Here is a 25,715-nt window from a genome sequence, read left to right on the forward strand (position 1 = left end):
GCCTTATCTTATAACTGTTCAGTGAGGTAAAAGCTTTGACAACCACCCATCCCGGTAACTTACTCAGATTATATTTGCTGTAGCAGCTGCCCAGATAATTCATATATGCCTTCTGCAGCCAGTATTCTGTACAATCATCTCTGATGACAAATTCCTATCCATCGACTTTTAAGGTAGTAATGCCGATGGGGGGATTGTAACTTCTAAATATGGGGAGAATCCTAAACCTGAAAAGGAAAAATTCCAAATCTCTTAAAAAATGTTGTCCAACTTGGTCATGCTTTTCAGCCTTTTTGACTCAGTAGCTATATGATGTTGTGTATTTGGCTTAATGCTATGTGTTATATGCAAGCGTTACCTGTTTTAGCACTAAAGGACTGAAAGAAGAAGTTTGAAGAACTAGTCCTTCTCTGTGCCGGGAATGCCTATAAGAGCATGTAAATCATCATACAATACTAATGCTTATGAACCTTTGTTACTGGTATCTAGCTATCCTTTGATTATTCTTTATGCTCATCTTCATGATGGTGACACACAATGAAATCTCTCTGTAATTACAAGTAATCAGGTCTACTAATGCCCCTCCTATGTCTCATTTGTGTGCCAGCGGTTAGCTCTTCCCATAATTTAGTGGATTCTCAATTTACTACACTAAGCCACAGTGCTACTCAAGGGCCTAAGAGAGGAAATGTACGATGGCTTCTAATGAGTAATTATTTGCCTTTTGCTTTGCTCAGGAGAAATGTATTCAGAAGTGACTTCGTTCAGCATTCTACATGTATATACGTGTTGCCTGGACAATATATCACTATAGTGATGTTTGTGAAGGAAGACTAGGGTCTCTTCCTCAATGTCTGATGGCTAAGAACCTTGAGTGTTGTCTGTAGTCTGACAAGAGTTCAGTCTACCACAGACTCATTTCCCACAATGGCATGAGCTGCAAGCATTCACTAACCGGCTCATTTCCAAATATGCATCGCCATCCTTGCAAGGTTACTTCAGATTGCCAACACTCATGGAGTCAGTTCATGTGGTATCTCGTATCTGACTTCTTTTTACTTTCAGTTCCACATGGACCTCAAGTCCCAGGAAATCCTTTGTGAACTGGATTGCTAATCACTTGGCAAACACTGAACAGGACACTGAACGCCAACCTTGATGTGCAGTTTTGATCTGATAGAAACTTCTAGCTGTAGATTCCTGACCTTTGAATCTCCCCAGGCGTCAGACTGGATCTGAAAGATTTTCATGAGCAGTATCCCTGTGCACTGGTAGGTGGTGTTGATAGGCTCCACATCTGTCATCTGCGTCATCCTTGCCGATATGACGTCGCAGATCCTATTTAGGAACCACCCAGATGCACTGACGTAGGTTGTTTTCTTTCCGTGCCAGCCAGCGCTGATCCAAAGAGAGCTACTCCTCTGTCAGTTTTTGACGTGTCTTTTTTGACTTCTTGTCGAGCTTTTTTCTCCTAGGGTGTTGAGGGATATCTTCTAGGATGACAGGTTTCAAGCCCTGCGGATCCTTTCATCGGTCGATGTCCCTGACGAATCCGCATCCTGGTGTTTTTTCGGTATCTGGAAGCACGACCAGAAACCAAAGTAATGCTCTGAGTGCTGGGTGATGCATCCGAGGCTTTGAGGGAGTGATCCTTAAAGCTGATGGCAGCCCGCGCGCAACTCCGCACAGGATAAGGTCTCTTTAGTAGAGATTATAGCTAACTGCAGATTCCTTACTGATCCACCCATCCTCCCTGCACTGAAAACTGATTTCTAGGGAGATGGACTCCCTTTTTAGGGCCTTAATTTTGGCAAACCAGTAGTCAGTATTATTCATGCTTCAGCCGCCCTTTCACAGCTATAGCATAAGAAACTCCCTCCTCCGAAGACAGTGGGAGAAAGCATGCCAGTATCTGGTAACGCCTTATCTAGTAGAGCCTATATCCTTAGTTTGGACGCACCAGTGGTCCGTGTTCTTCATGGCTCTGCACTCCTGGCGTGGAAAGTTGTGAAAAGAAACTTACGTCAGTGCGCTGACGACTTGGATGACGGACACGATCTTTGCCACCTAACGGTGCACAGGGGTACTGCCCTAGAAAGATTTCTGGATCAAGTGACACGCCTGGGGAAATTCTAAGGTAATAAATCTGCAACTAGAGATTGTCTCTAGCAAATAAGGTGTTATGGGGTAACTTGTCCTTTAGGTCTTCACACCCTACCCCCTATGTAGAAAATCCACCTCATCAGTGTGGTCACCCCTGATATTTCACCTTTTGCTGGACTGTAGGAAGATAGCCCTTTATGTGGTATGTGGATATTGTTAAGGGTCCAGGTGTTCCCCAGTGAGTGTACAGAGCTTGCTATGCAATCTCAAAGTGCTCTATTTAGGGAGTAGTGTGGTTGAGCAGCCTTAGGCTTAACACAGAGGATAGCAAGACATCTGCAAATACACACAATAGGTAATAAATGAGACACACGACTCAAGAAAGAGATCCACACTAATTTATAAAAATAACAGTTATCTGTATTTATGTTTAGGCATCAGAGAAAAATCATTCAGGTAAGTACATTTTTAAATAGGAATTCTTTTCACTTTAAAAAGTGGGCACTTGTTATCCTATAGGAGGAAAAACAAGTTCTGCAATCAGGTACTCTTTGACGACGTACATAACCAATCTCTTAGACTTGGTGTGGTCCTGACCTTTGCCCAATACTCCCCTTGAGTGGCACAGGGGCGGCTGTTGCAGAGGTGTAGTACAGCGGCAGGTGCCCAATGTAGCTCTATGAGGATTGGTCTCTGTGGAAAAAGGCTGCAGGCTTTGGCCAGGAGGCCAGTCAACGACAACCAACAGGTAGGTTACAAACGTAGGGTGCTCAGGGACGTAGGTGCACCTTTGGTCCTCTTCTTCATAGATCAGGGGCAAGAGGTGCATAGGTGTCCTTTGATGTCAGATTTCTGTGTCCGGGAGTGCTCACAGTTGAGGGGTCCTGTGGTTTGAGGCTGCAGGCATTGTCAGGGAGTGCAGGAGGGGTGAAACAAAGGTGGACCTAAGCTCGGGAGAGCTGGGGGGTTTTCATTGACAACAAAGGCCCCCTTCAACTCGGGTTGGCGGCAATGGGTCTGACTGTTTTTGGTATCAGATTTCTCTCACTACAGAGGCCTCGGGGGTCCTGTGGGCAGAGCAGGCAAACATGTGACTTCAGGGAGTCCAGGAGGGGTGAAACTGCTATGGCTTCAGACTCTAGGGAGCTGGGTAGCCATGTTTGCACCGGTGGTCCACTTCAGGTCAGAGACGGCGGGTACAGTGGTGACTTCAGTTGTCGGGTTGTGGTGGTTCCAAAGGGTTCAGAGTCCCTTCTTTGGAGGTTTTTGGAGAGTGGGGCTGCTATGCACGTGAGGTCTTGAGTCTTTATTGAAGGCAGGCATTCCTCCTGGGTTTCTGTAGTCACAGCTGCAGGGTGAGTCAACTTTGGTGCAGAATTTGACGAGGGATGCGGATAGGCTGGCAGAGTTGGTACCAGGTCAGCTGCTTCTTTTCTCCTCTTATACTGTTGCAGTTCTTCTGTGTTCTTTTTTTCTTAGGTCATCAGGATCTGCTTCTATGGTACCAGGGGCTCCCCTTAATACTGAATTTAACGGTGTTAGGGGGTGTGTAGACTGACCCTTGGGATCACTACCCCCCTATATGACCACTTTCTGTGGGAAGTGGGCATATCCCTGTACCAGAATTCATAGGTATGCCAGTTGAGAGATGTCTGCCTCTAAAAAAAAAAAAAGAAAAAATGTGCGCATCACAGTAGCCGATCTTAGGGGTGGTACTAGCCTGGAGGCGGCACATCTACCTGACTAGCTAATTTTCTCACATGCCAAATGAGCATTGGATGAGGGGCGGTGACTTCCTCCCCTGTAAGGGGAGCCAGATTTGTATTCCAAAGGCGGCAGCCCTTTGAGGCTCCCCGCCTTAGGAAGGCTAATCTGCAGGTCATCCTGTGGGAGGGGGGTGTTACACCCTCTTCCTGGGCAGGCTTTTGTTCTGGGCCTCCTGAGAGCAGATTCTCACCCTAGGGGTCCAGAACTGTGTCACGGGTGCAGGTAGCAACCAATTTGGAGCACACCAGAGGCTGGTAGGGTTTCAAGGGGCTCCTCTAAAGTGCCCTCTGGGTGCATGTATTGGTAAATTCAGCACTGTCATCAGTGTGGGTTCGCCAGTATGAGATATTTGATACCAAACATCCCCCATCTGCAGTGAAGCCATCATGCAGCTGGAGAACTCGTATTGACTAGTGTCCAGCACATGCTTTTAAAATAACTTCCCTGGTCACTTACTATGTCTGAGAGTTGACAAAGACATAGAAGGGGCAGATCTGTTATTGCAGATATGCCCTCACATGTAATATAATGCACCCTGCCCTAGGGCTGCAAGGCCTGCTAGAGGGATAACTAACTTATATTGCATGCAGTGTTAGGAGACATGGCACCCAGGCTGTGTGCCATGTTATGTTTTCACTTTTATCTGCACAAAGACAAGCAGCCTACAACAACAGCCAGTCATTTGCTTGGTAAGGGCTCCCTTAGGATGGCACAATTCATGTTGCAGCCCTTGGGAAGCTCATTTAGTACCTCAGGCCCTAGGTACAAGGGGTACCATTTATTAGGAACTTACAGAGGGTGTACAAAGGTTTACCAATTGGGGAAATAACAGTACATATTTGGGAAAGAGATCTGGCACTGGGGACCTGGTTAGCAGGAACCCACTTCATTTTCAATAAAAATCATATTATATACTAGTAGGCAAGTGGGGAGGAACCATGTCAAAAAGAGGCACATTCCTACATAGGCCCTATTTCATTGCTTATGTTTAGGTTTTACGGAATGGGAGTCCATTTCCCAGTGTATGTGCTCTAACCCCTAAAACATGTTGAAATTGGTTCGTCCCTTAATGGCCTATTTGACATTTCTAAAAAGCCATGATACATGGTGGGCAAATACACCCATGGTATTAAATGATAATGGTCACCAATGGACTGCAGCACTTAATGTGCCATCCACAGTGTGACAAAAGAAAACATGGCTTCAGGCCTACCAGACACAGCTTGACTGCAGCAGTGTAAACTCTGCAGTGCAACCTGTTCAAATAACCCCTATGTTGGCCCTCTAGCCCACAAGGAAGGATGTATGGTTTTTTTTTAAGTGGGACGTCTAGATTAGAAAATAAATATCAACATGTCCCCCATAGTAACAATCTCTGTTGTACTCAGCCTTGAATAGATGTGAACTAGGTGGGAAATGCCTCCCAGGAACAACCAATGTGCTGACCTTAATGGGCACAGATGACTTCTCTGGATTCCACAGAATATTCAGAGTTGTGGGGCTGTGGGCAACCTGTGACACCACGCTGTCAAATCATGCTTGAGGCACATGTCACACTTTGAGCACACTTAAAAGAGAGAACAAGATGACAACACAGTTCTTGTGAATCCCCTGCCTGGTTGCTGAAGGGCTCTACTTTTGTCCTACCAAACATCTGTCTCTTGGTTTGTTGTGGGTACAGTACCTGCTTAAGATTGGATCTTGGTGTTAGATGTGGGAGGACAGTTGGATTATCATAGCACACTACACACACACACACACACACACACACACACACACACACCCCTCACGCCGTCAGAGCCCACGTTTAATGTGGCAGAAGATTTCGCCATCTTGAAAATGCCCTGACGTGGTATTTTGGTCCTTTTTCACTGTAAGGCAAATAAGAGCTACTGAAAAAGAGGGTAGGGCTGACACCGGGAACTTTTACCCCATTGGTTAGGGAGGAGCCCAGGAGTCATCCCCACCAGTTAGCTGGCGCCAGGCATAAATGTGGCACCTGCTGGCACCCTCTTCTAGGATTTTCTGGATCTGAGGAAGAATAGAAGATGACTGTACCTGCTGTCTGTGAACCAGAGAGGAGCCCTGAAGAACTGGACATGCCCACTCTTGTACCCAGGATTAAGAAGTGAACTCCAAGGATCATAAGCCTGTCCTCCTGCCCACGCTACAGGGATTCAACAAGTTACAAAAGGCCTTTCCAGCAACTGCCCAGCTTGACCAGTGACAGTTGGACCTGGACTGGGCCTCGCTTGTGGCATAGACAATCAAACCATAGACTATCATTGGCACTTAGCACTTTTTTGTGAGTTTACTTGAAACTTTAAAAAATTCATATCTCCTGCTCCCCTTATTGAATTTTCTGCATTTTGGCGTTGTTTTGTTTATTACAGTTTACTCTGTTTCTAACCGGGTTTGGGATTTATGTTGATTTGCATGTTCACTTTATTAAGGCTTTGGTACTGCCGAACTACTTTACACATTGCCCTAAATTAAGCCCGTTGTTCTTTACCTAAACTACCTGGGCTCTGGTCAATTTAGTGACTTTAAGTAGTGACTAGCACCTTCAAGTGGGGTGCATATGTGAAAGAACTGAAAATCCAGCCTCTGGTAGAGTAAAGATTACATATCCATTTTCTAAAACAGAGAATAAATAACCCCGCCCTTAAAGCTTTCGTGCCCACCCTACTTGGTTGATCGGTCAAGACAGACAACACCGTGTGATGTGGTTTATAAAGAAGCAGGGGGGACAGTGGGTTTCAGCCTCTCTGCCATAATGCACTGAGGCTTAAGACCCGGACGAGAGTTTGTGGGGTCTGGCTAGTAGCCAACTATGTACCAAGCTCTTTGCACATGAGAGCCAGCAACCTGAGCCAGCGTCATATTGTCAACTACGAGTTGCTTCTCCATCCACAGGTACTGCAGGACATCTTCGTCATGTTAAGCATTGCTTAGGTGGACCTTTTTGTCACTTGTTAGTATACACACTGCCTACAAGGTTGATTCCGTCCAGTTTCATTTGCTACAAAACCTTGTTGGATGTGTTTTGCTTGACCTGAACTGCTTCACTACTGCTGCTGAAAAGGGCCCAAGTAATTCTGATCAGGCTGGACTAGCAAGAAGTGTGTGGGTACACAGACCTCAAAAGACTCTTCCTGTGTTACCTGCTCCAGCTACCACTCATAGCGGATCTCCTTTCACAGTCGGAGGGGCAAGTTCAGCATTCCAGCCTTCAAAGCCTCCGCCTTCATGCCTGCAGATTGAGTGGGGGCAGCTCAGTTCCTTTCACCTGCTACTGGAGATGGTTCATATTATCCTCTCAGCATGTCTCTCATCCATCAAGCTGGTTTTTGCCAGACGGTTGGACCATTGTATCGCTTGGTGTGCAAATGAGTGTGGATCCTAAGAAGGGTACGCCTTTCTTGATGTTTTATGTTTCACACTTTCTTTGGCCCAGCAAGTGTGTGTGGTGGGAACAACTAAAGGTTATGTTGCAGCTTTTGTTCATTTATATTACAGATCAACCGTCTCTTCAAGTCCCCTATAGTTTTGAGATCACTAAAGAGGGTAACATATACATTCCTTTCTTCTTTTGTTAGGCACCAATGTATCTTAATCTGGTTCTGACCTTCCTACTAGGTGCACTCTTTAAACCTGAACACAGCTGCCAGTTGCAGCTTTTGACCCTCAACACTGTGTTACTAGTACCGTCGTTTAAGGATGACAAGTCAGTTAGCTGTAAGTACTGTGTATCAACTTCCGCTTTACCTGCTTCCACTCAGACAAACTGGTCTGAGAACCAAAGTAGCTTCCCTCTCTGAGATGGTTACCCATATCAGATGTAGCAGCCCATTATACTTCCTGCTTCTTTCTGTTCGCTCCATTCCACCAAGGAGGATAATTTACTCTGGCCTGACCCTCGTAGGTTAGTTTGCTTCCTTGATTGGAGGAAGGAGTTCAAATCTTACTATCAGCTCTTAATAGGATTAGTGGGCAACAAGAAGGGCAATGTGGTCTAGAAGAGGACCCTGTTATGATGGGTTGTCCTCTGCGTTGAGGTCAGTTATGCCCTTGCTAAGAAGGAACCACCAAAACAAATTTGTGGTCATTCCACTAGAGCGAAAGCATCGATCGCCAGAACACTTCCACTGTCTGGGAAAGCTATCCTCGCCCACTGCCTTGTGCCATGCTGCAACTAGGGGCATCGAAGCCTGACCCCACTGACCTCAGTTCTCTTACTATCACACACAGAACCCTGCTATACTGTGTGTGCACCACGCACACGACACATGACACATACCCAGGGGGATTCTGAGCTACGTTCTGTGTTTTCTTATAACAGCGGAAACTTTACACAAGGGGCCAGTAGACCATGCTTTCACTGACAGTGAAAAAGGACTGATTACTCTACAAATCGCAAAACCTGGTGTGCTGCTGCTGCCACCATTGTACTTGATGAACCCAAAACTGGAACAGTGTGCTTTGTTATGTGCACCCCTCCAGGTTACAGGTCGTTTTGCTAAGGCTAGATTATTGTGACTTCCAGGCCAAAAAAGTATAAATCCGATAAGCCGATTCACTTGCAGTCGGGCACTAAAGCACGGGTATGTGCCTTTATACAATGCAGGGAATATTCCTGTCCCAAATAGTTCCAACTAGAAAAGAAAACTCAAGAGTTAACTTCTCAACCTCGTTATCACATCATGCATTTCCCATGCTATTCACTCATACTGGCTTCCTTTGGCTAGATATTTTTCACCAGCAACACTGCGTACCTCATTGTGCCATCTACGGTTGAGAAATCTGCTTCCTTTAGAATGAAGTATTTAGCTGCCATCAAGCCAAAGCATTTAGTTATATAGGCTAGCACCACATTTAAATGTCCCTTCCTTCAGCTGATCTCGTATTGGGGTAAATTTCTCTTAGTTCATATTGGTACGATGTGGAACCATTGGCAAGTATCTTGCATTCTGTAGTGCTCTAAAAAAAAAAAAAGAACCTAGCCCTTCTACTTTTTTCCCCCACTACTGTGTTAAAACAAACCCAATAAATGGATAGGTTTCATGTGCGAAGCATCTGTTCTCGAGCTATTTCTCAAAACTTCGTAATTCAGCAAAATGGCAGTGCAGTACGATTTTGAGAGCACGTTTCCAGACCTCAACCTCATCTCCCTTTTTGGTTATTTTACAGGCAACGCCTTGATTAAGTCCTGCACTCTAATAAGAGCGGCTAGTTACTGGAAGCAAACCACAATGCTCCTTGAGCCTTTCAGGGGTATGAAGGCAATGTAACTACTACAGCACATTTTGCGTTATAGCCTCATATTTATATTCGCCCTCGAGGCGCATATATAACTTAAGTTAATGCACACAAATGTCATAAATATTTGTTTAGAATAACTGGTTAAAGTGATAGTGACTGTCTAAGTATATTCATACTTTTGCTTTAACGATTGGACTGTGCCTTTTCTCCTTCTTGCTGGACAGTTTTTCAAGTGCCATTTTATGATGTGAGTTCTAGTTAGAAAGTTGAACCAGATGCCGTTGTGTCAAAACCACAGACACTGCTAAAAGGATTGCCGTTTGAATCACACATCCAAAGTAAAGATGCAGGCCAATTTCAGTTACCCGGCTTCTAACCATGCCAAATCATCCATGTGGACACTAACTGTACAACACAACCCCGCCTCTCCTCAGGCACACATACACAAAATAGTTTTGCCAAGACCTTAAGTGACCTCTTTTGATCACTATGCCTTGTTCCAAATGAGCTGTGCTCTCATATCACCATTGCTGGTGCCTAGTGCTGGAGCTTGTGCGCATCTGTCCACGGAGAAATTATTTAATCCATAATTGATAGCAGCGGCAGACTGGGTTTCATTCATTTCTTTCTGTCTCCATTTTCCTTTTTTAATTCACGTTTTCTTTTTTGCAAATAGAAAGACCTTTTTTCTTTCTGAAACTTTCTTATAGTCTCATAAAGCGACATAATCTCCACTTAAGGTGAGAGTACCTCACATTGACCCTGGTATGGGCGGGCAAGGGAACTGATGTGACATCGCTCTTGGGCCTCACTGCCCGAAATAGCTTATTATCGGCAATACAGTTTTTAGTATTGGTGCATCCCTTAGCTACTCTAAGACTGCTGATTTTACCAACAGAGGACATTCTCATTTTCCATCAGTGTGGCAGAATCTTCCAAAATTGTCACACGGGGCATGTTAAATCCTCTTACCTAGCAATCTCTGTAACTTAATAGGTTCATCTATATGTACAGTATGAGAAGTGATCAATTTTCTTATGACGAAAGACAGGGTAATCCATTATTAAATCCCTCATGGTTCAGTCGAGTTTAATTATTCACCTAGTAGTTTGGTATTGATGGTCTTTCAAAGGTATGTCTGTGCCATACAAATTATTACCTTGGCATGAATTGTGGAAAGCATTCCTCTGGTTGTTTGATGTTGTCATAGACCTTCCATGTGTGCTATTTGATCTCCTAGATTGTTCTAACTATCATGTATGCGCGTCCTTGTTCATTTTGCATCCTGTACAGTGGCATGTCCTTTATCACTATTCTTTCCAGCATTTTAGAGAAAGGAATCGGGTTGTGTTCATCCAGTTCTGTTCCAAGACAATTTACTCATCTTTCAGCAACATCTTGTGGCTTTATAGAGTTATTCTCCAAGTGTGTGCTCCCTAGTGACATTTAGAATTTATTTTGCCAATCTTGCGTTTGGATCCTGTTGTCTCAAGCAGAAAAAATCATGGCCCGATGCGGTCTTCCTGTGCCAGCAAGAGGAATCTGGTTCATATTGAGGCTTGTTTTAATGAAACATGGGAGGTGACTAGTCTTAAGGGTTCTCAGAAGAGATCTCGTAGACGGCCACAGACCTACCCAAAATGTTGTAGGAATATACAGTAAACAATAACATACCTGTACATAACAAAGTGCAGCACTACTTAACAACTGTTTGTGCTGAATAGGTAGCCTGTTAATTTGAGAACAAACGCCAAACTAGCATCTAAATGTTCTGTGGGAAAAAAAAAAAAAGATTTATGAGAAAAGTAGATCAGGTCCCATTTCGTTCTGAGTTTTAGAAGTCTGTTAATTTATTGTAGTTCTTGTGTAGAGAGAGCAGCTTTTCTTTCCCCATTACCGTTTCGGACTACAACATCTTCTAATGATGATGGAGTAAATTATGATTCTTTGCTTTTGTTGCTGCACTGTGCTAAAAGTATTTCGGAATTTTTGGGAGAGATTACTTTTGTTTCTCCAGTTTGAATCCCATGGTCGTCTTGTGTTTATATTTGTGTCCTCCTTTTTAATGTATGCTCTTTTTAAAGTACGAAACACATTTGTTACTTTATTTAGAATACGTTCATTAATTTGCCTGGCCAGAAAACTGAAGATAGTTTTGTTAGTTCCAGATTTAGTTTTTTGTTGCTTTTTGACTAGGTTCGCACAAGAGAAATGCCGCATACGTGCATTTGTTGAAAGTATGGATAGGGCACACTCGTTCTGTAATTAGAGTTTGCCTTGTACTGTCATATACACCAGTCAGTTGATTTGTTGGTTTTCTTTGAGCAGCCTCTAGTTCTTGCCCCTAGTATTTGCCATTTTTGGTTGGTACAGGTGTCCGGTTTCTACTCATTTTAAGCAGATGTTTGTGCCCTTGACCTACCTGCCAAGGTCAAAATTACTTCTCTCTCAATATGAACATACACAATTTTGTACAAAAAGTTATGAATACCTTTTTACTAGTTAAACACCAGACCAGGGTGTTGTCTTACTCTGCGTACTCTTGAATTTAATTCACCTACCATAACTCAGACATACTGAGCCTTCATTTGGAGTTAAATAAGTGAATTCTTTAAAAGTTAATTGATGGGCCCACATTGGCTTACTTGTACGAAGTATATGGTGTAGTGGGCTGTGTGCACAGTTGAGTTATTACTTAACCCTAGAAAGTAGTGATCTATTTATGTTCTATGCTGACCTGATGTTTCCAGGTTTTCACCCTCTGAAAAGATAATGAGAAATAACTTTTTGTTAGGCCTTTTATTTAGATGTCTGTTATTTTATTCTGAACCTCAAAATGTGTACTTAAGTACTATTTAGAATGGTAGGACTGAACTGTGTGTGCGCGAGGGGATTGATGAGAAGGATAGAAGTAAGATAACTGCATAGCAAAATGCATTTTCCAAACAGTTTATAGATATTTTCCAAGCCTTGCCTTTGTAGCTCACCGTAATACATACCTGTTGGAAAAAAAACACAGCTTAATTGTGAGAGTACCGTGGCACATTCAGCTTCCTAACCCAAACTGGATGTAACTCTGACAAAGAATGTAAGGAGAACTTTTGGTCCTCTGCCATTAGGTGAGAGGAGTGATGGACGGAGTGGATCTTGGATTTTGAAATAAAGAAGTATGGGTCTGGTTCCATGGCACTGAAAGAAGAGGGACAGAAGATTAGGAAAATGGTTATAGTATAGCTAGAAGGTACATGTTGGGAATTCTTTGCTGTAAGCGTAGCCCTACATGTGAAGAGAATTGTTTGTGATCACAACATACGTTCAGACATTTGAACCCTTTTGGTGCAAACACATTTTAAATTTTAACAAAGACCACTTCAAAAGTATTAGTAATGTGTGTGGTAGGTTTTAGTGGTGGTGTGGTGAATGCTCTCTTGTACTTAATAATTACGTTCCCTTAATAGTGACATGTTCCTCACCAGTGTAATATTAGTCTGATCCTGTCTGGAGAAAACAAGGACAGTTTGTTTTCACGTATGAGTAAAAGTCTTGGTGAATAAGTAGCTCATTCATTGTTGAGTAGAAAGGACGTGTCTCTGCAGCAGCATACAATTTGTGTCCAAGCTGGATTGAGAAAAGCAAATATGATACATTAAAATAGTTTGCCTGGAGCAGTTTATTACCTTATTTACTGCATGTGCTATTAGATGTATTTTTGTGTGGAGAATGCTGGAAAGTGTGACCTTCACTGTGTCTTTAACTACATCTCTATTTTCGAAGGTTCTTCAAGATTTTAGAGGGATAAAGTAAGCCCTTAATTTGGTTTCATCCCCTAAAAAAGAGATAATCCAACTAGCTTTATTTATTATTCATTAACTGCTTTTCTTTATGAAGAGATCTTTGATTAATTTTCTGTTTGCCATTCCCATTTTCCTGAACCCTTCTTAGATGCCGTCAGGACAACAGAAAGTACCTGGAGCTTCACCATCCCATTCGCTACCTCACCCACCGATGGACAGCCCCCAGCTGCAGCCAAATCACCCATCTCAAATGCAGTCCCCACACCAGTCTCGCCCTCCATCACAGCCACAACCCCTCTCTCGGCCACCTTCCCAGCCTCATTCAAGGCCGCCTTCCCAACCACAAACATTGCCAAGGCCGTCATCCGAGCCCCTGTCACGGTCTTGCACCCCTCAGATGCAAATGCAGAACCTTTTTGTGATTCAGAATCAAATGGGCTCTTCCCCTCATGGTGCAACCCAGCACCCCTTACGGCCTCCTTCCCAACCGCAAGTTCAGCCCTCGTTTCAGCATCACCAGGTACAGGCTGATGGGCAGCCCCAGCTCTCCTCTCCCCCTCACATGCAGTTCCAGGTGCAGTTGGCCACCCAAATCCAATCCCAAGCTGAGGCTCAGGCCCGCATGCAGCTGCAACCTACTGAAGGGCCACCTCATACACTACAGCTTCAGTTTTCCACACAGCCGCAGTTCAAGCCTCAAACCATCCACCTGACCGCTGAACAGCAGAGAAGCTTTCAAGCAGCAGCCAACCAATATCATGCACTCTCTGCCATCACCACTTCGGCGCCTCAGCAGAAGCAGCTCCTGGAAAGGTTTCAGCAGGTAAGAGAAAGCAGGTGCTCATGGCACCCTATTATCTGCACTATTAGTATGATCCACTTGAGAAGAAGACCAGAGCACTGCTTTATTGCAGTAATGAAGTTTAGTTGGTGAAGGCTACACCAACTGTAATCCTTCTAAAGTTATCCAATCATTTATTTACTCATCGTCATGGAGATCAACATTAAGACCCGTTTCTGGCTCTTTAACATAATAGATGAAACCAAAATATTTGTGTATCTGGAAGTCTTTTGCTTACTTTAGGAGACTTAATGAACAAAATTTTTATAATTTTCCTTTTCTCTTGACTGACGTTATTACACTGGCTGATGCTTTTAAAGGTACCGGAAACTATGAAAGCATTTCTCCAAGGCATCCGAAACAAGTATATTATAGTTGCATCCAGAAAACTAGACCTGTTTATACTGTGGAGGTATACATCGGATTCCTTTTTATCCAATACAATCATACTTTGAGATGTGCTATCGGAAATGGATACAAAGAGAAGAGGACTAAGGGCCATATGTACAAACACATTTTCCCATAGGCACAGAATGGGTAAAACCCTTTGGTACATCTGGCCCTAAGTGTGTTGCAAAGTTATGTGGCATGATAATGGCACCAGGGGGAAATTCCAAGAATGTTAACAGTGTCCTGGTAGGTGGGGCAGATACTGTTAACAGGGGACACCCCGTATAAACTCTTTGTTTTAGTAAAATTATTTCTGATGGATAAAACTACCTGTGGATTCCTCACCTAATGAATTCTCCCTATGCGTACCATTCAATGGAAACTTTTCTCCAGCTCTGCACGTTGGCGAGGACGTCACAATTGCCCGACTCCACGCAGCTCTGCCTGACGTCATCGAGGCAATAAGAGGCCCTCGCCGGCATGCCAATATCAGTTCCCTTTTTTTCGGTGCCTTCGATAACGGTTACTTTTCCAGCTACCTGTATCGTTTGCTGTTCGGAAGGGATACTTTGTGTTTTTTGTCGACAAGTCGGCCCGATGAAGTCAGGCTTCAAGCCCTGCAGGGAATGCAGAGGTCGGATGTCAGTGACTGACCCCCATGGTGACTGACCCCCATAACGACTGTCTTTGGTGCCTGAGCTCAGACCATGACGTCCAGGAATGTGGTTCATGCCAAAAAAATGAACCCTAAATGAATGTGAGGCTAAATTGTTCTTAGCAAAAGCTAAGAAGGAGACAAAACGGCACCATAGATCATCATCGGGGAAGTCAAGTCACAAGAAGCAGTGTCATTGTGACTCCAGGCGTCGATCCAGAGGGAGCCGGTCGGAGTCGAGGTCTCCATCGCCCGACGCCGTAAGTCCTGGGAGGTCAGCCCGACAGTGTCTCCTCAACCGTTGACTCCGCTGGCATTTCTGGCGCCGTTGGTCTTTGAGGTGGTGGAGCCTCAGAGTCAACAAGCCTCTCCGGCGCATCCAGGTGCGCAGGATTCGAGCCCGGCTCCGGCTCCTCAGGACTATCCTGCATTCCCGGCTCCGGGTACGGATCTGGCGGCATTTCTTAATGCCATATTTACTATTTTCCAGAACATAGCTCTGGTAGGTGGTGCGCCGGCTGCCCCACTGGTCCCCTGGCATTCTACTCAGGCGTTCCGGCTCCGTACAGGCCGACACCGTTTATGCCGTTCTGTCCGGCAGGAGACTTTAACCCGGCGCCAGTGCCGGCGGTGCAGCCGCTGAGGGAGAGGCCTTCGACGCCGGTGTCCGTAGAGATGGAGGAACCCCGAAGCCGGATGGTGTCAGCGGGTGCAGGTCGTGTATCCACGGCGCCGATGGATCCATCTACGGCGTCGGGAGGATCCAGAGATCCTGTAATGACGCCTTCTCGGCACCACTCTGTCGTTGCACTCCATGTCGACGCCGGGGTTGGAGGCCAAATTGTGGTCCATGAGGAAGGCCCTCAGGTTGTTGGAGGAGAGAGAGTACCAGCGGCAGATCCTTGAGGAAGGGGAGATTGCTGAGCCCCAGAGTGAGTTTCAGGGGTTGGATACGGCCAGTGGGCTGGATACTTCCCCGGAGTGGGATCTGGCCTCCCCAGGGGAGTATACTGAGGAAGCAGCCACGTTCCATTCCGTCATCAGGAAGGCTGCTGATTTCCTGGAGCAAGTTAAAACAAACATCCTGACGGAGGTACTTCATCCTGCCACGGCCATTGCGGATCCACTGTTGCCATTCAATGAAGCTCTCATGGAGCCAATAGGAGAGGTGTGGAAGAAACCTGTTTCTTTGTCGGCTGTGAGCAGGTCGGTGGCCAGACAGTATAGGTCTGCACCTAGAGACCCCAAATTTCTTTCTAAGCATACGTCTCCAGAGAGTCTGGTCGTACAGGCATCCTGTTCTTCACGACAGCTTCGGACACCAGATCCAACCTAACATCACCGAACCCGCACCCCCGGCCTTCACCCTCAACAACTGGACCCACATCAACACTGAAGAAACCAAATCCATCATGAACTCTATCCACTCCGGTGCCCCTTCGGACCCCTGCCCTCACTTCATCTTTAATAAAGCCGACGACATCATCGCCCCGCACCTCCAGGCCGTCATCAACTCTTCTTTTTCTTCTGCTACCTTCCCCGAATGCTGGAAACACGCCGAAGTTAACGCCCTCCTAAAGAAGCCTACGGCTGACCCGAGCGACCTGAAAAACTTCCGCCCCATCTTTCTCCTGCCTTCCCCAGCCAAGGTAATAGAGAGGACTGTCAACAAACAGCTGACCACGTTCCTGGAAAACAACAACCTGCTCGACCCTTCACAAACCGGATTCCGAACCAACCACAGCACGGAAACCGCCCTCATCTCAGTCACAGACGACATCAGAACCCTGATGGACAACGGTGAAACAGTCGCCCTCATCCTCCTCGACCTCTCGGCGGCCTTCAACACCGTCTGTCACCGCACCCTAATCACCCGCCTCCGCTCCACCGGGATCCAAGGCCAGGCCCTGGACTGGATCGCCTCCTTCCTCTCAAACCGTTCCCAAAGAGTTTACCTCCCACCGTTTCGCTCAGACCCCACCGAGATCATCTGTGGCGTACCTCAAGGCTCATCGCTCAGCCCGACACTCTTCAATGTCTACATGAGCCCCCTCGCCAACATCGTACGCAAGCACGACATCATCATCACCTCCTACCCCGACGACACCCAACTTATACTCTCCCTCACCAAGGACCCCGCCAGCGCCAAGACCAACCTACAAGAGGGTATGAAGGACGTCGCAGATTGCATGAGGCTCAGCCGCCTAAAGCTGAACTCTGACAAAACGGAAGTCCTCATCCTCTGCAACACCCCGTCCGCCTGGGACGACTCCTGGTGGCCCACGGCCCTCGGCACCGCACCGACCCCCACAGACCACGCCCGCAACCTCGGCTTCATCTTGGACCCCCTTCTCACCATGACCAAGCAAGTCAACGCCGTGTCCTCCGCCTGCTTCCTCACCCTCCGCATGCTCCGCAAGATCTTCCGCTGGGTCCCCGCCGACACTAGAAAAACCGTGACCCACGCCCTCGTCACGAGCCGCCTGGACTACGGCAACACCCTCTACGCTGGGACCACCACCAAACTCCAAAATCGCCTGCAACGCATTCAAAACGCCTCGGCCCGCCTCATCCTCGACGTACCCCGCAACAGCCACATCTCCGCACACCTGAGACACCTGCATTGGCTCCCAGTCAGCAAAAAGATCACCTTTCGACTTCTCACCCACGCACACAAAGCCCTCCACAACAAGGGACCGGAATACCTCAACCCACGCCTCAGCTTCTACGTCCCCACCCTCCTCCTCCGTTCCTCTGGCCTCGCGCTCGCTGCCGTCCCTCGCATCCGCCGCTCCATGGCGGGTGGGAGGTCTTTCTCCTTCCTGGCAGCCAAGACCTGGAACTCCCTCCCCACCAGCCTCAGGACCACTCCGCATTCCGGAGACTCCTAAAAACCTGGCTTTTCGAGCAGCAGTAAATCCCCCCTTTCCCCTAGCGCCTTGAGACCCGCACGGGTGAGTACCGCGCTTTATAAATGTTAATGATTTGATTTGATCTGCTCCTGGCTCCTTTCCTGGAGTACCATCTGACCGGGAGTCCAAGCGTATGGAACAGTCCGCCAAGAAGGTTTTCTCCTCGTGTATCATGGCATTGAAATCTGCTAATGCAACGTGTATCCTTGGCAGATACATTCACGCAATAATGGATGCGGCAAAGACCGCGTTACCGGACATGCCCCAAGACTTGCATGGTCTCCTCTCGGATGCCCAGGCAGCGGCTACGCAAGTCATACAGTCAGGGCTGGATACCACAGACTCTGTTGCTAGAGCCATGGGGACCTCTGTTGCCACCAGGCGCCATGCTTGGTTGCGCACATCTGGATTCTCATCAGATGTTCAGGCCACGCTCTTGGACTTGCCTTTTGATGGGGCTAAATAGTTTGGCTCTAAAGCTGACTCTGGGTTAGAGCGCTTTAAGGAGTGTAGAGCCACTGCTAAATCCTTGGGCCTGCTGACTGTTTCGACCCCATTTAGGTCCTTTAGGCGGCTGCGAGTTTTTGGACGAGGGGCTTCCTTTCGTGGGAGATCGCAGCAGGCAGGACAGCAGTCTTCAAGCCTCCCTTAAAGATCATTTAGGGGGTGGGGTAGGGTCTGCACTAGAGGGGCCACCCAGCAGCAGTACCCTTCCTCTTCCTCAGGGGGGATGCAACAGGGGAAGCAGCCCTAGTCATCTCTCCATCACGTCCCATACCTCTCCGGTAGGGGGAAGGTTGTCGCTTTTTCTTCTCATGTGGGAGTCCATAACATCCGATTCCTGGGTCATCAGCGTGGTAAGGAAAGGCTATGCCCTTCCCTTTCGGGAGATTCCTCCTCCCTTCCCTCCCCGTCCTTCCTTTTGTTCAGATGATCATCTCCTGTTGATAGAACAGGAGGTTCTGTCCCTATTGTCAAAAGGTGCAGTGCGGTCAGGGATGTTATTCAAGGTACTTTCTGATCCCCAAAAATGATGGTCGTTTGAGACCTATCTTGGACCTGAGGATTTTGCATTGGTTCCTCAAGCAGGAGAAATTCAAAATGCTGACTCTAGCACAGGTACTTATGGTGTTGAACAAGGAGTATTGGATGGTGTCTGTCGACTTGCAGGATGCTTATTTCCATATTCCCATTCTCAAGTCACACAGGAAGTATCTCCCTTTTGTGGTAGGGTCGCAACACTACCAGTTTGCAGTCCTTCCTTTTGGTCTTACTTCCGCATCCCGAGCCTTCACGAAGGTGATGGCGGTTGTTGCAGTGGACCTCAGGAGGAAAGGGATAGCGGTATTCCCTTACCTGGACGATTGGTTGATCAAAGCCAAGTCTCCGGAGCTTGTGTTGCATCATCTGCAACTGGCAACCCAGTTGTTGTTCAGTCTGGGCTTTTCAATAAATGTGCCCAAGTCTCACCTGGAGCCCTCTCAACGCCTCCTGTTCATAGGGGCAGTATTGGACACGACATTGAATCGGGCCTTTCCTCCGCCACAGCGGATTCAGGACATTCAGGCGTTGATTCCGATGTTTCAAGAAGCAGCGGTTGTTCCGGTCTTCAAGGTCCATCGTTTACTCGGGTTGTTCGCTTCTTGCATTCTGTTGGTCACTCGTACACGCTGGCTCATGAGGGCTCTTCGGTGGTGCCTCCGCAGGCAGTGGTTCCAACACAAAGGGGATCTCGAGGACTCTATAAAGTCCAGAGACACTGCTGCGGATCTACAATGGTGGGCTGCGGGCAGCAACCTGTCTCAATGAAAGCCGTTTTTGCTGCCTCCTCCAGTGACCACAGTAATAACGGATGCCTCCACTTTGGGGTGGGGAGCTCATCTGGGGGACCTGGAGATCAAAGGTCGTTGGCCCGCAGTGGAGCAGACTTTCATACCAATCTGCTGGAACTGCGGGCGAATCGTTTGGCCCTCAAGGCCTTCCTTCCCTTCCCTTCGCGGTCAGTCGGTTCAAGTCCTTACGGACAACACGACCGCAATGTGGTACATCGACAAGCAGGGAGGAGTAGGGTTGCACCTTCTCTGAAGAGAGGCTCTGCGGCTCTGGTCCTGGGCGCAGGACCATCAGCTTTGCGTAATAGCAAACCATCTGGCCGGGGTTCAAAACGTACGTGCGGACAGTCTGTCGGCTCTTCTCAGATGATCACGAGTGGCATCTTCATCCGGATCTGGTTCTTTACATCTTTCGGATGTGGGGTTTTCCCGGGTTAGACCTATTTGCCACTCAGGAGAACGCGCACTGCCCGTTGTTCTGCAGCCTTCAGTATCCGATGCAGGGAGCGTTGGGGGACGCGTTTCAGATGTCCTGGTGCAACCAGTTGCTTTACGCGTTTCTACCCATACCCTTGATTCGTCGGGTTCTGAGGAAGATTCGCTAAGACCGGGCCCAAGTCATTCTGATATCTCCGGATTGGCCACGAAGGGTGTGGTACGCAGACCTACTCCAACTCTCACTGTGCCCTCCGCTCCGTCTCCCTCACAGGGTAGACCTCCTCTTGCAGTCGCTGGGGCAGGTTCTACACCCCCACCTCCAGAGCCTGCACCTTCATGCCTGGAGATTGAACGGGGCAACCTGAGTGCTTTTTCTCTTCCGTCAGGTGAGGTGGAAGTTATTTTATCGGCCCAGCAACACTCCACCAAGTCTGTCTATGCGAGCAGATGGGCTAAATTTGTTCATTGGTGTGGAGAGCGACAAATTAATCCCTTAAGTGCCCATCTGTCGGATGTATTGATATTTGCTTTGTTGTTGGCACGGCAAGGTTGCGCTGTGGCCACTGTCAAAGGCTATCTCTTGGCTCTTTTGGCCTTCTTATGTCTTCTGATCAACCCTCTTTGTTCCAATCTCCCTTAGTGTTAAGGTTTTTGAAGGGCCTTACCAATAGTTTTCCTCCCACACCGTTTATCATGCCCCAGTGGGATCTAAATATGGTGTTAACCTTTTTGATGGGCTCTCCTTTTGAGCCACTTCATTCTTGTCCTTTAAGGTTTTTAGTTCTAAAAACTGTGTTTCTGACGGCCATCACGTCTGCTGGGCGTGTGAGTGAGCTACAGGCGCTTTATGTTCACCCACCTTTTACAACCTTCCATAAGGACAAAGTGGTTCTGAGGACCAGGGCGGCTTTCCTCCCCAAGGTAGTGACTCCGTTTCATTTGGGACAATCCATCACTCTCTCGACATTCTACCCAACTCCGCATCCATCTAAGGAGGAGGAGAGACTCCATTGACTGGACCCCAGGAGGGCTCTCAGCTTTTACATAGACAGGACGAGAGAGTTCTGCTTGGATGACCTACTCTTTATTGGATACGTGGGGAAGGGGAAGGCCGTCCACAAACGAAAGCTATCCAGTTGGGTCGTTCTTTGTATTAAGATATGTTATTCATTGGCGAAGAAGGATCCTCCTGAGGGGATCAGGGCCAAGTCGACCACATCGGCCCTGGCTAGAGGTGTTCTAGTGGCGGACATTTGTAAGGCTGCGACTTGGTCTTCCCTCCACACCTTTGTAAAGCATTATTGCTTGGATTCAGAGGTGAGGCGGGATGGCCATATTGCGCCGTCTGTGCTGCAGGAGTCCTTGGTATGGCTGGGCGGACACCCTCCTCCGAGGTGGTACTGCTTTGGGACTCTATTCATTAGGTGAGGAATCCACAGGTTAGTTGTATCCATCAGAAGAGCAAGTTACTTACCTTCGGTAACGCTTTTTCTGGTGGATACACTAGCTACCTGTCGATTCCTCACGGTCCCTCCCGCCTCCCCATTGTCTGTCTGGTCATAGCGAGATTTCCTTGGGTATGCATTTATGTATTTTATTCTTTCTGTATTATGAAGTTATATATATCTATATAGTTGTATTTCTGTTTATTGCGTAAGTTCTGATATTTGTTCATACTTGTGCAGAACTTTTACGAATGTGCATTGGTATCGTTTCTATTATTGGCTTTTGCTTTTTCCATTAAGGTTTATTGGATATAATTATGAAGTGTTAGGCATGTCCATGTTTCTCTGTTCGTCTCAAAGGCACGTAAAAAATGGCATAAACTGACGTTGGCACGCCGGCGAGGGCCTCTTATTGCCTCTGACGTCAGGCAGAGCCGCACGGAGTCGGTCAATTGTGACGTCCTCGCCGACGTGCAGAACTGGAGAAAAGTTTCAGTTGAATGCTACGCATAGGGGAGAAATTCATTAGGTGATGAATCCACAGGTAGCTAGTGTATCCACCAGAAAAAACGTTACCGAAGGTAAGTAACTTGTTCTTTATTTCTTGTGACATTGATTCCTGTTAATGTGCTTCACATTTGAAAGATCGGCTGCCCTTTCGTATAGCCCACAATCCTCCATTTGTGTTGAGTTGCTGGCGATAGCAACTGACAAGAGTGCACATACTTTTCTTGTTGATTTTCCCTCTTTTTCTAGTTGTTTTTCCTTCAGTGCTACACCCTAGTACTTTGGGGAGAGCAGTGAGAAGATAATTCAAGAACCAGAAAAGACTGCAAGACACCAGCGATGGAATCCTGGACCTAAAGACCTGTAGAAGAAGGGGACCAAGTCCAAGAAGCACTGAAGAGTCCAGGTAGAACAGGAGCCCCTGCTAACCCGGATGAAGGTGCAAAAGTGGAACCACTGTTGAGAAGACCAAGTCAGTATTGCCCCCAGAAGACAGATGCAGGTTCCTGGTTGGTGCAGAAGTTGTCCTACGCCGGATGGATGAATGCAGTCTGGTTTGCGTTGTTGGCACCTGCAAAGCTCACGGTTAGCGGAAAATGGTGCTTCCTGGGAACAGGAGGGACCTGGTGGCCTCTGCCCAGGAGGGGGAGGCAGAGGGGGCTCTCAGCCCTCAGAAGACCAGGCAGCGCGCACAGGAGTCCCATAGCACGGTGACAAAGGAGGTGCAAATGGAGGCGCACGCAGCATGACAAAGGATTCCCACGCCTCTGGAGAACCACTCAGGAAGCTGTGCGTCGCAGGATGGAGTGCTGGGGGCCTAAGCTGTGCTGTGCACGAAGAACTTCGTGGATAGTCTCACACAAGCCTTAGCAGCTGCAAGTCACGTGGTGCATGGGGGTAGTGTTTTGCGTGGGGAGGCAAGCTCTTACCTCCACCATAGTTGGACAGTGGGACTGCCGGAGTCACTTTAGTCCACCACCTGTGTTGCTGGATTCATGCCTGTCGTCTGGAGAGGGGGTCCAAGCCACCGGTCGTCGCTGCAGAGAGATGCCTGCTGAAGCAGGGAAGTGACTCTGTTACTCCACGGGAGATTTCTTCAGTTCTTCTGATGCAGGCTGAAGACAGGCAGTCCTTTGAGGATGCACGACCTGTAAACTGTTGCAGTTGCTGGCGGGAGCTGAAGTTACAAGATTGCAGAAGTCGTTGTTGCTTCTTTGTTGCAGTTTTGCAGAGTTCCTGGAGCAGACAGCAGTTGATCCGTGGTAGAAGATGAAGTGGAGGATGCAGAGGATTCCTGTGGGAGTCTTTCAATCCGAATCTGAAGAAACACCCAGAGGAGAGACTCTAAATAGCCCTGAGAGGGAGATTGGTCACCTAACCAGGTAAGCACCTATGAGGAGGGGTCTCCGACGTCACCTGCTGGCACTTGCCACTCAGATGCTCCCAGAGTTCCCGGACTATCCCAAAAACAAGATGGCAGAACTCAGGGACACTCTGGAGGAGCTCTGGGCACCACCCCTGGGGTGGTGATGGACAGGGGAGTGGTCACTCCCCTTTCCTTTGTCCAGTTTCGCGCCAGAGCAGGGACTCGGGGTCCCTGAACTGGTGTAGACTAGATTATGCAAGGAGGGCACTATCTATGCCCTTTAAATAATTTCCAGAGGCTCTGGAAGGATACCCCTTCCATGCCTGTAACACCTGTTTCCAAAGGGAGAGGGTGTAACACCACCTTCCTAAAGGAAATGCATTGTTCTGCCTTCCTGTGAGATGGCAGCAGCTGTGACTGCATTGAAAACCTTAGAAGACTGGTATGGCAGTACTGGGGGCCCATGGTGGAGCCCCTAGGGTGCTTGGAATTAGACCACCAACACCAGAATCAGTATTGGGGTACAATTCCCAGTTCTTACACACCTCACATGGCCATATTCAGAGTTACCATTGTGAAGCTACGTATATTGTATTGCGTCCCTGCACTCAACGAAGTCTGGGAAAATGGGCCTGGACAACGTGGGGGCACCTCTGCTAATGCAGGGGTGCCCTCACACACAGGGACTATGCACCTAGCCTTCAGGGTCTGAAGGTTGGACATATACGTGACTTATAAGTGACCTGGTGCAGTGAAAATGGCTGTGAAATAGTGCTTACACTATTTCACTCAGGCCGCAATGGCAAAATCAAATCAAATCAAATCATTAACATTTATAAAGCGCGCTACTCACCCGTGCGGGTCTCAAGGCGCTAGGGGGGAAAGGGGGGGTTATCGCTGCTCGAACAGCCAAGTCTTTAGGAGTCTCCGGAAAGCGGAGTGGTCCTGGGTGGTCCTGAGGCTGGTGGGGAGGGAGTTCCAGGTCTTGGCCGCCAGGAAGGAGAAAGATCTCCCACCCGCCGTGGAGCGGCGGGTGCGAGGGACGGCAGCAAGTGCGAGGCCAGCGGAGCGGAGGGGGCGGGTGGGGACGTAGAAGCTGAGGCGTAGTCCTAAAGAAGTATTTATATGAGCTCCTTATGGGTGGCAAAAGAAATGCTGCAGCCCATAAGGATCTCATGGTAACCCAATGCCCTGGGTACCTAGGTACCATATACTAGGGACTTAAAAGGGGGGGTCCAGTATACCAATTTGGAGTGGAATATTGGGTTACCAGTATGTAAGGACAAATTTGAAACCAGAGAGAGCATAAGCGCTGGAGTTCTGATTAGCAGGATCCCAGTGACACAGTAAAAACATACTGACAGGCAGAAATTGGGGGTAACCATCCTAGAAAAAGGCTACTTTCTCACATACTGCAGCATTTCTTGTGTGCAATTTACCCGAATCTCAGTTTGAGGGAGCTAATTCCATGTTTTTGTGGCAGCAACCAAGAAGGCTCCATCACCGAAATTAACCATTCTTGTTCGTGGAAATCCCCTATTAATTGTAGTCTGTCAAGTAATTTGCCTAGAGCCTCTAAATAGATGGAGTTTTCATTGTCCAGCCTAGACTAGATTAGGGCAACAAAAAATGGTATGTGATTCTGTACGTTAATTAAAAAATAAACACACTTTTGATGGTTTTATTTGTAGGAGGCAGGAGCTTAGCACTTTTGCAACCGTAGTTTCCAAGGAAAGCTCGATGGTAGAGTTCTATTGTTTTTTTAAAGTTCAATAGAAAAGATGCACCATGGGGCATTACCACTGGCCACAATAATCCATGGATCTTTGTCATCACCCTCCACTCTTGACAAGTTAAATTCTCATTTTTGTTTGTGGTGGAAAAAACAGGCAAAACAGTTTAGGGAAGTGCCTCTTTTTGACATGGTTACACTCCTGGTAAATAATATGATTTCAAATGAAAGTGCACTGGGTTCCTGCTAATCAGGCCCCCAGTTCCAGAGCTCGTTCCCAAAACTGCACATTTGTTTCCCCAATTGGCAAAACCTTTAGCACTCTCTGTAAGTCTCTAGTAAATAGTACCCCTAGTATCTAGGGATTTGGGGTACTAAAGGAAGTCCCTAAGGGCTGCAGCACAAATTGTGACACCCTAAGGGGCCCCTCACCAAGCACTTAACAAGCTGCAATTGCAGGCTGTTTGTCTTGGTGCAGACAAAGTGAAAACACAACATGGCACACAGCCTGTGTGCCATGTCCCCTAACACTGCATGCAATATAAGTGTCATCCCTCTAGCAGGCCTTGCAGCCCAAAGGCAGGGTGCACTATGTTACATGTGAGGGCATATCTGCACAAGCAGATATGCCACTGCTATGTCTTTGTCAATTCTCAGACATAGTAAGTGAC

The 25,715-nt window shown here is 47.3% G+C and overlaps 1 protein-coding gene across 1 annotated transcript in view; it reads left to right on the forward strand.

The window, feature by feature from the left end:
• BICRA (BRD4 interacting chromatin remodeling complex associated protein) overlaps nt 1-25,715 on the forward strand; it is a 508,223-nt gene that overhangs the window by 345,240 nt on the left and 137,268 nt on the right. Inside the window, exon 10 of the mRNA XM_069206977.1 lies at nt 13,075-13,749. Within this exon, the coding sequence (XP_069063078.1) occupies nt 13,075-13,749 (675 nt within the window). The remainder of the gene's footprint in view (nt 1-13,074; nt 13,750-25,715) is intronic.

This window comes from Pleurodeles waltl, chromosome 9, assembly GCF_031143425.1.
Source record: "Pleurodeles waltl isolate 20211129_DDA chromosome 9, aPleWal1.hap1.20221129, whole genome shotgun sequence".
Classification (NCBI taxonomy): domain Eukaryota; kingdom Metazoa; phylum Chordata; class Amphibia; order Caudata; family Salamandridae; genus Pleurodeles; species Pleurodeles waltl.